The sequence below is a fragment of the Physcomitrium patens genome, chromosome 17 (assembly GCF_059467195.1).
Source record: "Physcomitrium patens ecotype Gransden chromosome 17, ASM5946719v1, whole genome shotgun sequence".
Taxonomy (NCBI): domain Eukaryota; kingdom Viridiplantae; phylum Streptophyta; class Bryopsida; order Funariales; family Funariaceae; genus Physcomitrium; species Physcomitrium patens.
The window spans coordinates 10,998,971-11,011,613 of record NC_143426.1 but is presented as its reverse complement, the minus strand read 5'-3'; the positions used below and the strand labels follow the sequence as shown (position 1 = coordinate 11,011,613).

The following is a 12,643-nucleotide window of genomic DNA, read 5'->3' as shown; positions in this document are numbered from 1 at the left end:
CTAGAATAGTCACTATTGGAAGGGGGGACTTTTAGTAAAGTACCAGTGATGTGACTTTTTTCCATTGACTCTCTCAATGATTATGTTATTCATAGTATGTTTACTATGGTGTCTCCCTTACTACAACTCTAATCTTACTTGCACTTTGAGCTCTCCATGGCTTTGTGACTTGTTGATTTTTAGGCAAGCATTGATTTCAAAGCAACAACCATCTTTATATAAATCTCTATATATAACACATGATTGAATGATACCACAAATTTTGATTTTTTATCATTAAAATTTAGGAGTATTTCCTTGAACAAAATTAACTAATTTTTTGCACATATTTTGTGACAACGACATGGATACAACTAAAGTAATTTAAAATAATACATTTGTTAAAGAAATTTCGACTATTTTAACAACTCTTTGGCAAATTATCTTAAACATCAATTGTAATAGCAAACAAAGTTGATGCATTGCAATTGAATTATTGATAGTGTCGAATACTAAAAAACTAGTAATAAAATTGTATATATATATATATATATATATATATAAAAACATATATATAAGTTAGTAAAACAAATGTATAGAATTTTATTTTTTTAAACCAATTCAAGAGTCCAAGATATATGGTTTTTTAGTAGATTTTTAAACGAAGAAATTCTCCTTGAAATAACTTTAGATATATGATGCATCTATAGATATAATTGGTATTTAAAATTCTTCTTTGACATTTTTTTAAAAGCATATTATCCATCAAATCTATTTCTATCTAAATTTCTATGTGTAATTTTTAAAGTTGTATAAAATTATCTAATAAAAAAGATCTATCAATATCATTAGATAATATTTTATCTTATTTTATTATTTATATCAATCAATTGATTGTCTTAAATTCATGAAAAATATGCACAAGTTTTTATAAATTTTTAGTAGTTATATTTTATCATGGTATAAATATAAATAATAATTTTTATTAATAATATTTACATAAAATATACTTTAGAAAAGATAATGACATATTTTTTTTAGATACAATACATTTAAAACTCTATACAAACTCATTAAAAAATCACTTCCTTGAGTACTATAAAAACCATCATACAAAAATGAAAAAATCAACAATAATTAAAAAGGTGATTATTAAAACAAAACCTATAGTATTTGATAAAAAATATAAATATAAATATATATATATATATATATATATATCTGTGAAAATAAATAAATACTGTAATTTTATTAATATGTAGCACAATAAAAATCTTAATAAAAGTGCCACATATTACAAGAACTTAAACAAAGATAACAATATTACAATAGAGAGGCTTCTTTCAACTAAAATTAAAATACCTATTTTTTAGAACAATAAATAACAAAAAAAAAAAAATTCAAAATAAACAAAGGATAATTTTAAATATAAAAAATTAGATAATGTAAATAAACACCTAAAAAAAATACTTAAAAATCAATCTGAATAAAAAAAAACTAAAAATTGAACTTTATCCAATAATATGCAACAATTAGAATTATGATATTGCAAATTTTTATTTATTTTCTATTTTCTATTTTCTATTTTTTCATAAAAATAAACAATATGACTATTATTTAAGAACAAAAAAACAATAAACCGACCTGAAAAACAGCAATTCTAATTCTATTACAAATGTAATTACTTTGTTTTAAAAATATTGTTGCAAATAATGGTAACATGTTTTCCATATATCAAATACCTCAACCTAGGAACTTCATCAATGCAAGGTTCAAAAATTATAGATTTAACAATTTAGTGTCTTTTTGAAGGCAATACAATGCCTACTTAAACCACTTGAATTATACAAATATAGTCATCTAAAAGGATTACATTTAAGTATGTTAAGATAATATATTTAATCTAAGGAATCTTGAGCAACTCAAGGTAAGTCACTAACTTCTATTTATAACCAATAAATTGATGATTAAAGTTCAACCATCAAAATAACTTTTGGTCTTCATTATTTGAGCTTTAATATAATATATTAAATAAATAATATATCATGTATATATATACATATATATATATATATATATATATATAGTATTAGTGATTATTCAATAAGTGATTGATATTTTTAGAATACAGAAAGAAGGTATGCAAAAATTACTTTAGTATATTAATGATTCTTTTATAACTTCCATTTATGGTAAATATAATTATTATCAATATTGTACCTTTTAAATATATATATATATATATATATATATATACATATTAATAAACAATAATAATTTATATTCAAGAAAATAAAATAATGTTTGCAAAAAGTTGTGTATTGTGTTTTTGTTGTTGTTGTTGTTGTTGTTGTTGTTTTTTTTTTTTTTTTTTTTTTTCCATTATAATAATACTTTACATAATTTTAAATATAAAGCTTTCAGTAATAAAAAGTATGTATTGTATTATTTTGATTATTTTTTGAAAATATTAAATTTATGAGATTTAAATATTTTTTATATTGTATTTATTCATTGTAAATATTACAAAAAAATATTATTATTGAAATTTAGTCCTCTAATCCCATAAAATTACAATGAATAAAAAGTTATAACATTCTTTTTTAGATCATTTCAAAATCATTGGAAAATATTTGGAATATTTTAAAAAATTGCAAAGAACGGTTCAATTTTATTAAATAATATCGCTATAAAATATTCACAAACTCTTAAATATTAAAGATCACAATATGATTTGTATTTGTTTATTCTCACAATAACACTCTATATAAAAGATTCATTTTTTTAATGATGGTTATGATAGGGTAAGTCAATTTAGTAAATAGGTGGGTCACTTTCTCATTTCTCAATATATATATCAAATCTATAATGCCAATACTTTAGATAGAATTTTTTTATTAATGAATAAATAGAAAGAAGTTAGTAGAGAATTGAAAATAGAAAGTAGTTTCATAGCAAATATAGACATTGACAACCATTGCTTTTTCAATGTACGTAAATTAATAAAATAATACAAAAGTCTGCCTTTTGACTACTGTTGACTTTCTACTTTGAATTTAGTATTGTTTTTTATTTTATTTTATTTTATTTTTTTGCACCAATAGAAAATTTTGATTTTCTCACTAAGGATGTTGAAGAGACGATGTCGGCATGACGTTTATATATCCTAATCTCTGCAGCTAACAACGGAACAAATAAATGTACGCACTCATTTTCCCATAACTATTATGATTGAAGACATTAATTAATACTAGAGTGTAAAAGTTTAATATTCGATCAAACTCTATTATACTCTCTACACTGTATAATCTTGTTTTTGAACAGCAATTTAGCATATCACTGGAAAAAGTAGTTGTTTAACTTTTATTACAAGTGGTTTTGACAAAACCGACGAGGTTACAATTAGCTCTTCTAACAGCGCACCAATCTGCTCCAAATCCCATCATCAAACAGCTTTAGATTCGATGGAATATGTGAGTGATCAAGACACACAAACTGACCTAGTTTTCTATCTACGACGGATGACTTACTCTGGTATCCTACATTAACTACCATCACAAGCTCTTATGTACTCATTATACTACACGGCTGTGAATAATAAAGTTGTCTACTGATGTAGCATAATCAGTTGCCAGCCTTGTTTGTCTGAATAATAGAGGACAAACCATGACAGTACATTCTTACATGTCAGGAAACATCTATTTGACATCGTAAGTGACCAAACCGCGAAGTGTCATCATGAAAGCATCATTCAATGCAACAATGTATGACCAGTGACGTCACCTCTATACAAAAATTTTGAACAATGTATATAATGCCAATTTGGAGCAGGAGTACTACTTTCATCCAGATAGATGGTGTTCATAAACACCAATATGTTATAATTTCGTATTACTGTTTCTCTACGCGCTCGTGAACTTCGTTACCGCCTTCGTTCCCTCCGAGACAGCGTGCTTCGCCAACTCTCCCGGTAGGATCAGACGTACAGCAGTCTGGATCTCACGAGAGGTGATCGTTGGCTTCTTGTTATATCGAGCCAGACGAGCAGCCTCCTGCGCCAACTTCTCAAAAATATCGTTTATGAACGAGTTCATAATTCCCATAGCCTTTGATGAGATGCCTGTGTCAGGGTGGACCTAACACCAAAATCCACACCAAATCAGTCACAAAACCAACCCGTAAACAGTCAACAATGGTCCGATACATCACTACAAGTCAAACGACATCCGAACAAACTACCTCACGATAGAAAGGAAGGAAGAAATCAGATCTATGTCGACGACCGATACGAAAGTAGCAGACACAAAAACAACAATCATGTACGGGAAGCAATATAATCAGGCCTCGCAGGGATCAGAGAATAAGAAATTCATACCTGCTTCAGAACCTTGTAGATATAAATCTTGTATGTCTCCACGTTTTTCTTCGATTTCTTCCTCTTCTTTGCATCACCCTTGGTATCAGCTTTGATTTTCTTCTCGGCCTTCATCACCACGGGCTTCTTCTCGGCCTTGGACTTACCAGCCTTCTGCTCGGGAGATGCTGCCTTCGGAGCCATCTATTCCACGCTGAACAAACAACACACAGAAGAAGGAAATATAATAAGAAGGCCCTACGAGAGGAAGCACTACAAGCAATGGATGAGAAGCGAACAATAAGGGAAGCTTGACTCAGAGAATACCATATCAGGCGATTTTTTTAAAATATAGGGTAATAATGTCTCACGACAGCCAATGAGATCGCCTGCTTGTCCTGACCAGGATCGACACTGCGCACCGTTGGATGTGCATCGGAGGGGCATCTTTTAAAACCATCCGACCCGCCGTTTGACGCTTTCCCTCCAGTTGAAGCTCCAGCGAGGTTCGAATTTGGCGGGAACGAAGCTTTCCCTCACTCAGTCGAGAGCCAATGACTCGTAGCCACGTCGGACAGCGGCCAACCATTTCCGCTCACAAACTCGTTAATAATTATAATTAAAGACGAGGTGGCGAAGGTTTAGGAACTAAAATAAGATGGATAATTAAAATGCAAGAATTAGATGAAACTTATGTATTTGTTGATAAGATTGGAGAACTACTGCTCTTATGAATCTGTATTTACATCTTAAATGACTTCAAATAACCTAAGTTGCAAAAAATGATATAATTATTTTGGCTCTTTTATGTAATATTTGAAGAGAAAATGTTTTACTTATAATATTTGTGTATTCAAAAATATTAATCATTTTGAAAATATATTCATAGAAAAGCCTTGAATATCCTCTCTTGTTCTACCTATAAGTATATTTTAAGTATATACTTTTTCTTATCGCAACAAAATTTATAACAAATAGTTTTTGTTTTATGAAGACAATATAAATTACTACTAGTAATTATATTTAAAAATATTTTAAGATTTAAATTTTAAAAATTAAATATATTAATTTATACTATGAATATTTATCAAATAAAGTAAGTTGTTTATTACTTGAATAAAAATTACAAATTCCTAAGAAATTTTACAAGAATCTTAGAAATATGATTAAAAATATTCTAACTTATATATTTTTAGCATACACCACCTCAAAACAATATTCTTATTTCTTTGCATAGTTGTTTTGGTTAATGTCTTTTAATTTATTTAAAGTATTAATTTTATGATATTTTGATGAAAAAGTCATAATTTTATTAAATTAATTTTATCTAACTTCAAAATTAGATCATTAATTTTTTTTTTATTTATTAAAAATCTAACTTTTGAGAAGATTGTAAAAACCCTTATATATCATCTATTAAATGATTATCAGTGTAAAAATATTATTTTTAATTTGTAAATAACTTGTGGCATTATCTTTAATAAATCAAAAAAATTTATTGTCAAAAAATTGATCAAGAATTAGATGAAATACAGATTCATAAGAGCAGTAGTTCTCCAATCTTATCAACAAATACATAAGTTTCATCTAATTCTTGGTTTTTAGGCACCAAGAACATATGTAAATAAGTAACCAATTCAAAAATAATGATAATTTCTTTGGTTTAGTTGTTGTTGTTTTAAACAAATAAAAGTTATTTTTTTATAAATTACTATTAATTTTTTTGATTATGATATAGAATCTTTAAATACTATGATATTTAAGGAATTAAAAAAAATAAATTAACAATATTTTTATGGTTTAAGAAAGCATGGTACAAATATAAGAATATATAAGAATATATTATATAATAAGAATATATAAGAATATATAAGAATATTATATAATAATAATATATAAGAATATATAATAAGTCATTAATGTAATATTAATTATACCTCAAATCCTAAGATTATATACACACAAATAAATATATATATATCTATATATATATCAAAATAGGATATGATATATAATAGAAAACAACATTTATTTTAAAAGATTCTAAATAAATTTGAATAAGATAATCTAAAAAATTCATGTTGTATTTTAAGTAGTACTAAAGTCTTATGATTGATGACTTCTATAAACTTATAACTTCCAAAGTCACTAAATTCTTATAAAATTATTATAAATTTTAATTAGATATAAGTAAAATTTGTATAGAATTTTTGAGTAATATAAATATATATTTATCTTAGCCAATATATTTAGAGACTTGTATTTTTAAGAGATAATATAAAATAATAAAAAATAAAAAATAAAACTATAATGAAACTTAGATATTAACTTTATATATTTTTGAAAATAGTATAAATAAATTATTTTTTAAATCATTGTTAGTATATTTAATTAAATTATTATATTAATTATAAATTATTTTAAAAAAACCAATAAAAAAAACCAATATTCCTGCTTTATTTTTTATTCACTTATAAGTTTTTTGTAAGAAATACCCATTTCATTAATTTCTAATATAACTTCAAGTTCTAATTATACATCATAAATTCAAGTAAAAATAATGAAATGAAATAATAATAATGAAATAATAATAATAATAAAATGATAACGTTGTCTATTTTTGCATATCTGATACTTTTTGATAATTATAAAAAGAAGTAGTAATTGAAGTTAAAGTTGTACAAAAATCATAATTTCAATTTTAATCTTAAAGCTTAGAGTGTAAAAGTTTATTACTCAGCTTCACCAATTCCAACTAAAGTAATACAATATGTAGTTTTTTTTATGGATAGATTTATTGCAAGAAAATTCCACCTATTAGCATATATATAAGAATGGTTTTTTTGGGATATCTCCAAAAGAGAATTTAATAAGAAATTTTTATACTCGATAATTCTTAAAATTAAATTTATTAAAGAAAAAAATTATTGGTTTTACAAGTAGAATATTTAAAAGTAGAAATTTTTTTAAAGAAGTTTAAGACCAAATTATTGATGTCAATGAAATATAAGTTGTTATCTAAAGATACTTTAAAGAGTTCACAAACTATAAATATAGATGGTTTTTTAAATTTTATATATAAATTTTTCTTTGTGGTAAGAATTGAAGATGTCTTCACAAAGGTATTCATTTCATTCGTGCTAACTAAGAAGGAACTAGAGCATCTAAAGAATAAGATTAATGATTTCATATCCCAAAGAAAGCTTAAAATGAAGGACTACCAGAACTTTATCACATCAATTGACAAATCTTTAACTACATACAAAGTAGACAAAAGAAGACAAAGTATAATGTACATATCAAAAAGTGTCAAATTATGGTGTTTTGAATTTAGGAAAAAATATATATATATATATATATATATATATATATAACTTTTCAATTATAATAAATAAATAGATAGGTTTATGAAGATAAGTTATAAGATTTGGCTTTAACTTGTTTCTTTTTTTTATAATGACTAACAATTTAATTTTTTTGTAGGTATTAAAAATACTAATAAAAAATATAATGACTTTTTAAATAATTTAAAAGTAGATTTTAAAAAATTAAATCACAAAATATTAATCCAAATACAATTTTCATTAGGTGAAAAAATTATTATTATTATTAAGATTATTTTATCATTGTGATATTTATTTTTGACATTTTTTTTATAATCTATTGAAAGTATACATCAAATCTGCTATACATTGTGTTCTTTAGAATGAAAAAAAAATTATAGATATTACAAGTGAATATTAAGAAAGTCTATCAAGCATATATGTCAAACATAATTTTATGTTTTAATTCCAATTTTTTGGATTAGTCTACTTTTTAAATCTTTACCAATAACTTTGTTTTTATTGAATGATAAAAAATGGTTTATATCACTTTATTCAAAAATATCAATACACTGATCTACCCATTTTGATGTTATTTTTTACAACTTAATTAAATATTAAAAATAAAGAAAAGCATATGGTTTTTCCTTATGAAACCACAACTAACTTCTGGTTCATCAATAGCTAAACCAATGGCTTGTAATAATTTTCAAAATAACTAGATATCAATTGCAGTTCTTGATCTAAAATTTCTCCGTAGTATATGGAATTTCCATTCCAAAGAATTTAAAAAAAAAAAAAAATCATTGTAAAAAATGACCTTATTTACATTAAATAGAAAAAAAAACAAAAAACAAAAAAAAACAAAAACAAAAACAAAAACACGCTTAGTTTCCAAACACAAAATCAAATGGCTTGTGAATATGCAAATTTCTATTAAAAAAATATATGCGAAAAATCTCATAGAAATTAAAATTTTAAAAAATAAATTGTACCATCATATTATTTATTATTTATTTTTATTTTTTTAAAGCAACAAACAATTGGGAGAAAAAACTGTAATAGGACCATATGAAAAAGAAACAAGCAATAAAAGAGAAGGTAAGGAGTAGAAAGACGAGAGAGAAATAAAGATAAAGATGAGAACGAGTCCAAGACAAAGACGGCACCGAGATAAAGATAAAGATAAGTAAAAAACAGGGAAAGATAGGAAGAAGGGACGAACGATGCGTAGGCTTGAAACCCAAAACCCAATCCAAGTTATCCAATCCAGTGTCTCGCTTCGTCTCCGTCGCCGCAGGCGCACACACACGCACCAACACCGCGAGCAAGCGAGCGAGCGAGAGCGAAAGAGTGCGAAAGCGAGACGCACACATTCCTGGCATTTCTGCCACTCCTCGCCATCCATCACTCTCACCCTCACACTTCAATTGGTGGCTCTCATCGCTCGCTCTCTACTCATTCATTCTCTTGCTGCTGAGTTTCCACCTCTTCTCTGTCTCGGTCCCTCAAGCATTCTCACACTCTCTTTGTCTGAACTACCTCCAATTTTGCTTCTTCGTGATACTTGGGGTTTAGCCATGGCGGCCTCGTGCGCCTCCTCCTCGCTGTTGCTGAGGCCATCCATGTTGCGGTCCACTATTCCCTGGGAGGTTGCCTCTTCCCCTAGACAGGAGTCGGTGGCGATGCGAGCTGCGATTGTGCCCGGGCCACCTTCTGCGAATGAGACGTGGGGGAGTGGTGCGGTGGACGGGGACGATGAGGGTGAATGGGAGGAGATTCCCGTGCACCGGGTGACGGTTAGGGACCGGCAAAAGGGCGTCACGCACAGCTTCTGGGTGCCGGAGGTGAGTCTTGGTTTGGATAAGTTGCAAGGGGTTGCATGAGAGGTTGAAATTGAGTGGCTGCAATGCGTTGCGATTCTCGGAAACTCCGATGGGTATTTCATACTGGAGTGTTCCGGTGCATGCTGTGCTCCCCTCCTTAAATTGTATGGGCCGACATCGTGGAAGAATTATGGGTGAAGTGTCGACATGTTTGAAGTACGAGGATTGGCTCGTTTGCAGCTTCACCAGACACCTTTGATACCAACTTCTTCGTTAGAAGTCTCACGTTGGAATCAAATGTCTTCATTGTGTGCAGTTGGAGGCTTAAGGCACATGAAACCGAGAGAAACGTATGATTGCAAGAAATTATATCTGGCACGAGTCTATTAGCTTGTGGTCAAGGGGTTATTACTATGATCGCCTCGCTATTGACAAATCTTTGTGGTTGCAGGATCGGTACATCCTTCAAACTGGAGAAGAGCAACAGATAGACTTGCCATTTTCGTGTAGACATGGTACGAACATTTCCAATCTAATTCTTCGTCATTTATTTATTTATTTATTTATAGATTCTTCTGATCGACAAATATTTACATGCTAGAATTCATACATTCCCAGGGTTTAGATTACTGGAGATTTCGAGAATTTGAGAGTAGATGCTTTGTCCGTCATAGCATACTGGGGAAAATAATAGTTTTACAGTCATATATGGCATTTATAAATTGAAGTTGCGTCTAGTATCCTGCGTGCTATGGTAATTACAATTTCTTCACAAGACTAAGAAGAAGTATATAATGAATCTTATATTATTCCAGCAGTCGAATTTAGAGTTTTTGATATGAGTAACCTTTTGCTGAGGCTTACATGAAGTGCATCTGGCCCGTCATTGTGTTCAGGGTGCTGTACTGCATGTGCTGTGCGGGTGAAATCTGGACAATTATACCAACCTCAGGCTCTCGGTATTTCTGCAGAATTGAGAGAAAAGGTTTGTTCCTTTCTCGAAATCATACCTTTCTGCATTGGTGATTTCTTTTGTTTTAAGAACACATGTGTTCACGGGTTACAGAGGTTTGAGTGACTGGAATATTAGCTATGTCTAATAGTTAATAGGGGTAAAAATTCATTTTCTCAAATTAGCAGAGTTGATGTCCAGAATTCAATAACTATGAGTCTCGATAAACTCGCGAGTTATGGTCTAAATTGCAGTTGGTATATATCTTAGTATACATAATTTTAGTTTTTGATGTGTTCAGCTGACCACTGATAACAGTGAATAATATGTTCAGGGCTATGGGCTTCTCTGTGTCGGCTACCCTCTGTCAGATATCGAAGTTGAAACTCAGGACGAAGACGAGGTAAATATTTCTTATTAAAACTTGTATGTCGCAGTTCCAGCTATGTCGCAGTTTCAGATTTCTTAAATCGTGTAATTTTGCTCTTGCAACATGCAGGTTTACTGGCTGCAATTTGGACAATACTTCGCAAGGAACGCTATTGTACGCAGACCTCCACATATTATTGCCTGTTGGTTCTTTCCATCATCTGATAATCGAAACGTGCCTGGATTTATCTGCTGCATATAATTAACTCTTCGCTCACTTTAATTCTTTTAAATGATGAATTGGCAGGACCGAGACGATTTCGCGCTGGAGTTGGCCGTAGCCGACGAGTAGGGCAACCATTTTTAAGGGACAAATTAGTGATCAGGGTCAGAATTCTGGGCTTTGCAGAGTTAGAGGCGCCATGATTCTCACACAAGCCTTTCATTGCAGTTTCGGAAGATGTCATCTCGAACTTCAGGTCTTCATTGAAAGTTACATGCTAAAAAAACTTCAGTGTACAAGGAACAGGTGTAGAAAAGGAGTTTTCATAGGAAATCGATTTGAACAAACAGTAGCTGGATTGAGTTTAGTTTAAAAGCGGAGTTTGGAAGAAGGGTGGGATAATGAGGATAATATAGAACCTTTTTTGGTTTAAATGAGATTGACACGGAGTGCCAATATCTGTATTTCTGCTTTTGGTCATAGGTCCGTCGTTTGCTGCAGCTGTGTATTTTGGTTTCTGGCAGGGCAAGGTGTGTGACATCCTCGGTCACACATGGCCTGAACTGTCCTGGCTGACAGGGGTTAGTCACTTGCAGAACATGGGAAGTTCAAGTGCACATGTATTTTACTTGGATGATTGTATCCCTGAGTCTGTAGTGAGAGTTGTCTATGATCCTGGTCACATGATCTAACTACCCATGATCATGCTCCTGCTTGTTCATGGATTATCACTGACAATCAACAGAGGTTAGCTAGCAGCTTAAAAATGGTTGGTCCCACGCCCCTGTGTTTTAGGATAACCTTCCACACCCTTGAACAACGTTTCTGAAGAACAAATTCTGGCTGAACCGCGTGTTTGGATGACAACGACCACCACCTCATGCTAGATTTGTGAAATGAGATACTTAGCATCAATCAACTGGGTGTAGCAGTGCTTTGTTAACTTCTGTACCCTGTCCACACAAATCCAATCTCTGAGAGGCTCAGTTTGTAGTGCCACTTGGAACTCCGAATGTTGGTGACATGTGCCAACCCCATCTCCAGGACCGCAACCCATCAACTTGGAAAACTGCCTCTATCTAGACCATGGATTACTCTCAAATTACGCCTACTACTCTATCTCGCACTTATCCTTACAAAAATATTGACAATCTGATCCAACCAAAGACCCTAAAACTGTTGTTTTTCATGAATAAGAGAATAATTTATTGTTAACTCTGTTTAAACAATGCAGCGTAAACTTCAAATCCATTGACTTCTGAATTTGTGATAACCCAATTTGTGATAACCCAATTTGTGATAATCCTGTTAGCTTTGTATTCTTCTGCACAGTTTGTTGTTTCTGTTCTATGTGTTAGATTGAGCCTTGTAAGACTTGGATGCAACCCTAGCAACTTCCAACACTATGTATCTTCAATGTAATGATATTCAAGGAACAAGCAATCAATTTGTTACATGAAACAAATGTTAGGATTGTTATTGATGGACAACATTTATAAAATAACGACAAGAATTTTAGTACCTGTGATTATTATATGCTTTTTTTAAGGCTTTGCACCAACACAATTGTACTTGAAAAGTACATCTTTTGCTTTTAATGCTATTTTGTGAAAGACC

At 30.0% G+C, this 12,643-nt stretch overlaps 2 protein-coding genes across 2 annotated transcripts; one reads left to right on the top strand and one right to left on the bottom strand.

Annotated features, from left to right (window-relative positions):
• Positions 1-3,315: 3,315 nt before the first annotated feature.
• Positions 3,316-4,662, bottom strand: LOC112294493 (histone H2B.11). Its single transcript, XM_024544985.2, has 2 exons — positions 4,355-4,662; positions 3,316-4,115 (listed from the first exon to the last, which is right to left on the bottom strand). Exons 1-2 carry the CDS (start codon positions 4,535-4,537, stop codon positions 3,882-3,884), a joined length of 417 nt encoding a protein of 138 aa, XP_024400753.1. The 5' UTR covers positions 4,538-4,662; the 3' UTR covers positions 3,316-3,881.
• A 4,205-nt stretch (positions 4,663-8,867) lies between these two features.
• Positions 8,868-11,490, top strand: LOC112294492 (uncharacterized). The gene is made up of 6 exons (XM_024544984.1): positions 8,868-9,503; positions 9,934-9,997; positions 10,379-10,467; positions 10,769-10,837; positions 10,934-10,978; positions 11,111-11,490. Exons 1-6 carry the CDS (start codon positions 8,883-8,885, stop codon positions 11,153-11,155), a joined length of 933 nt encoding a protein of 310 aa, XP_024400752.1. The 5' UTR covers positions 8,868-8,882; the 3' UTR covers positions 11,156-11,490.
• The last annotated feature ends 1,153 nt before the right edge of the window (positions 11,491-12,643 follow it).

Coding starts and splice junctions, on each gene's coding strand:
- LOC112294493 (XM_024544985.2), bottom strand. CDS start 4,537: ATGGCTCCGAAGGCAGCATCTCCCGAGCAGAAGGCTGGTAAGTCCAAG. Junction 4,116..4,354: donor TCTACAAGGTTCTGAAGCAG/GTATGAATTTCT, acceptor TTTTGGTGTTAG/GTCCACCCTGACACAGGCAT.
- LOC112294492 (XM_024544984.1), top strand. CDS start 8,883: ATGCGTAGGCTTGAAACCCAAAACCCAATCCAAGTTATCCAATCCAGT. Junction 10,468..10,768: donor CTGCAGAATTGAGAGAAAAG/GTTTGTTCCTTT, acceptor TAATATGTTCAG/GGCTATGGGCTTCTCTGTGT. Junction 10,979..11,110: donor ACTTCGCAAGGAACGCTATT/GTACGCAGACCT, acceptor ATGAATTGGCAG/GACCGAGACGATTTCGCGCT.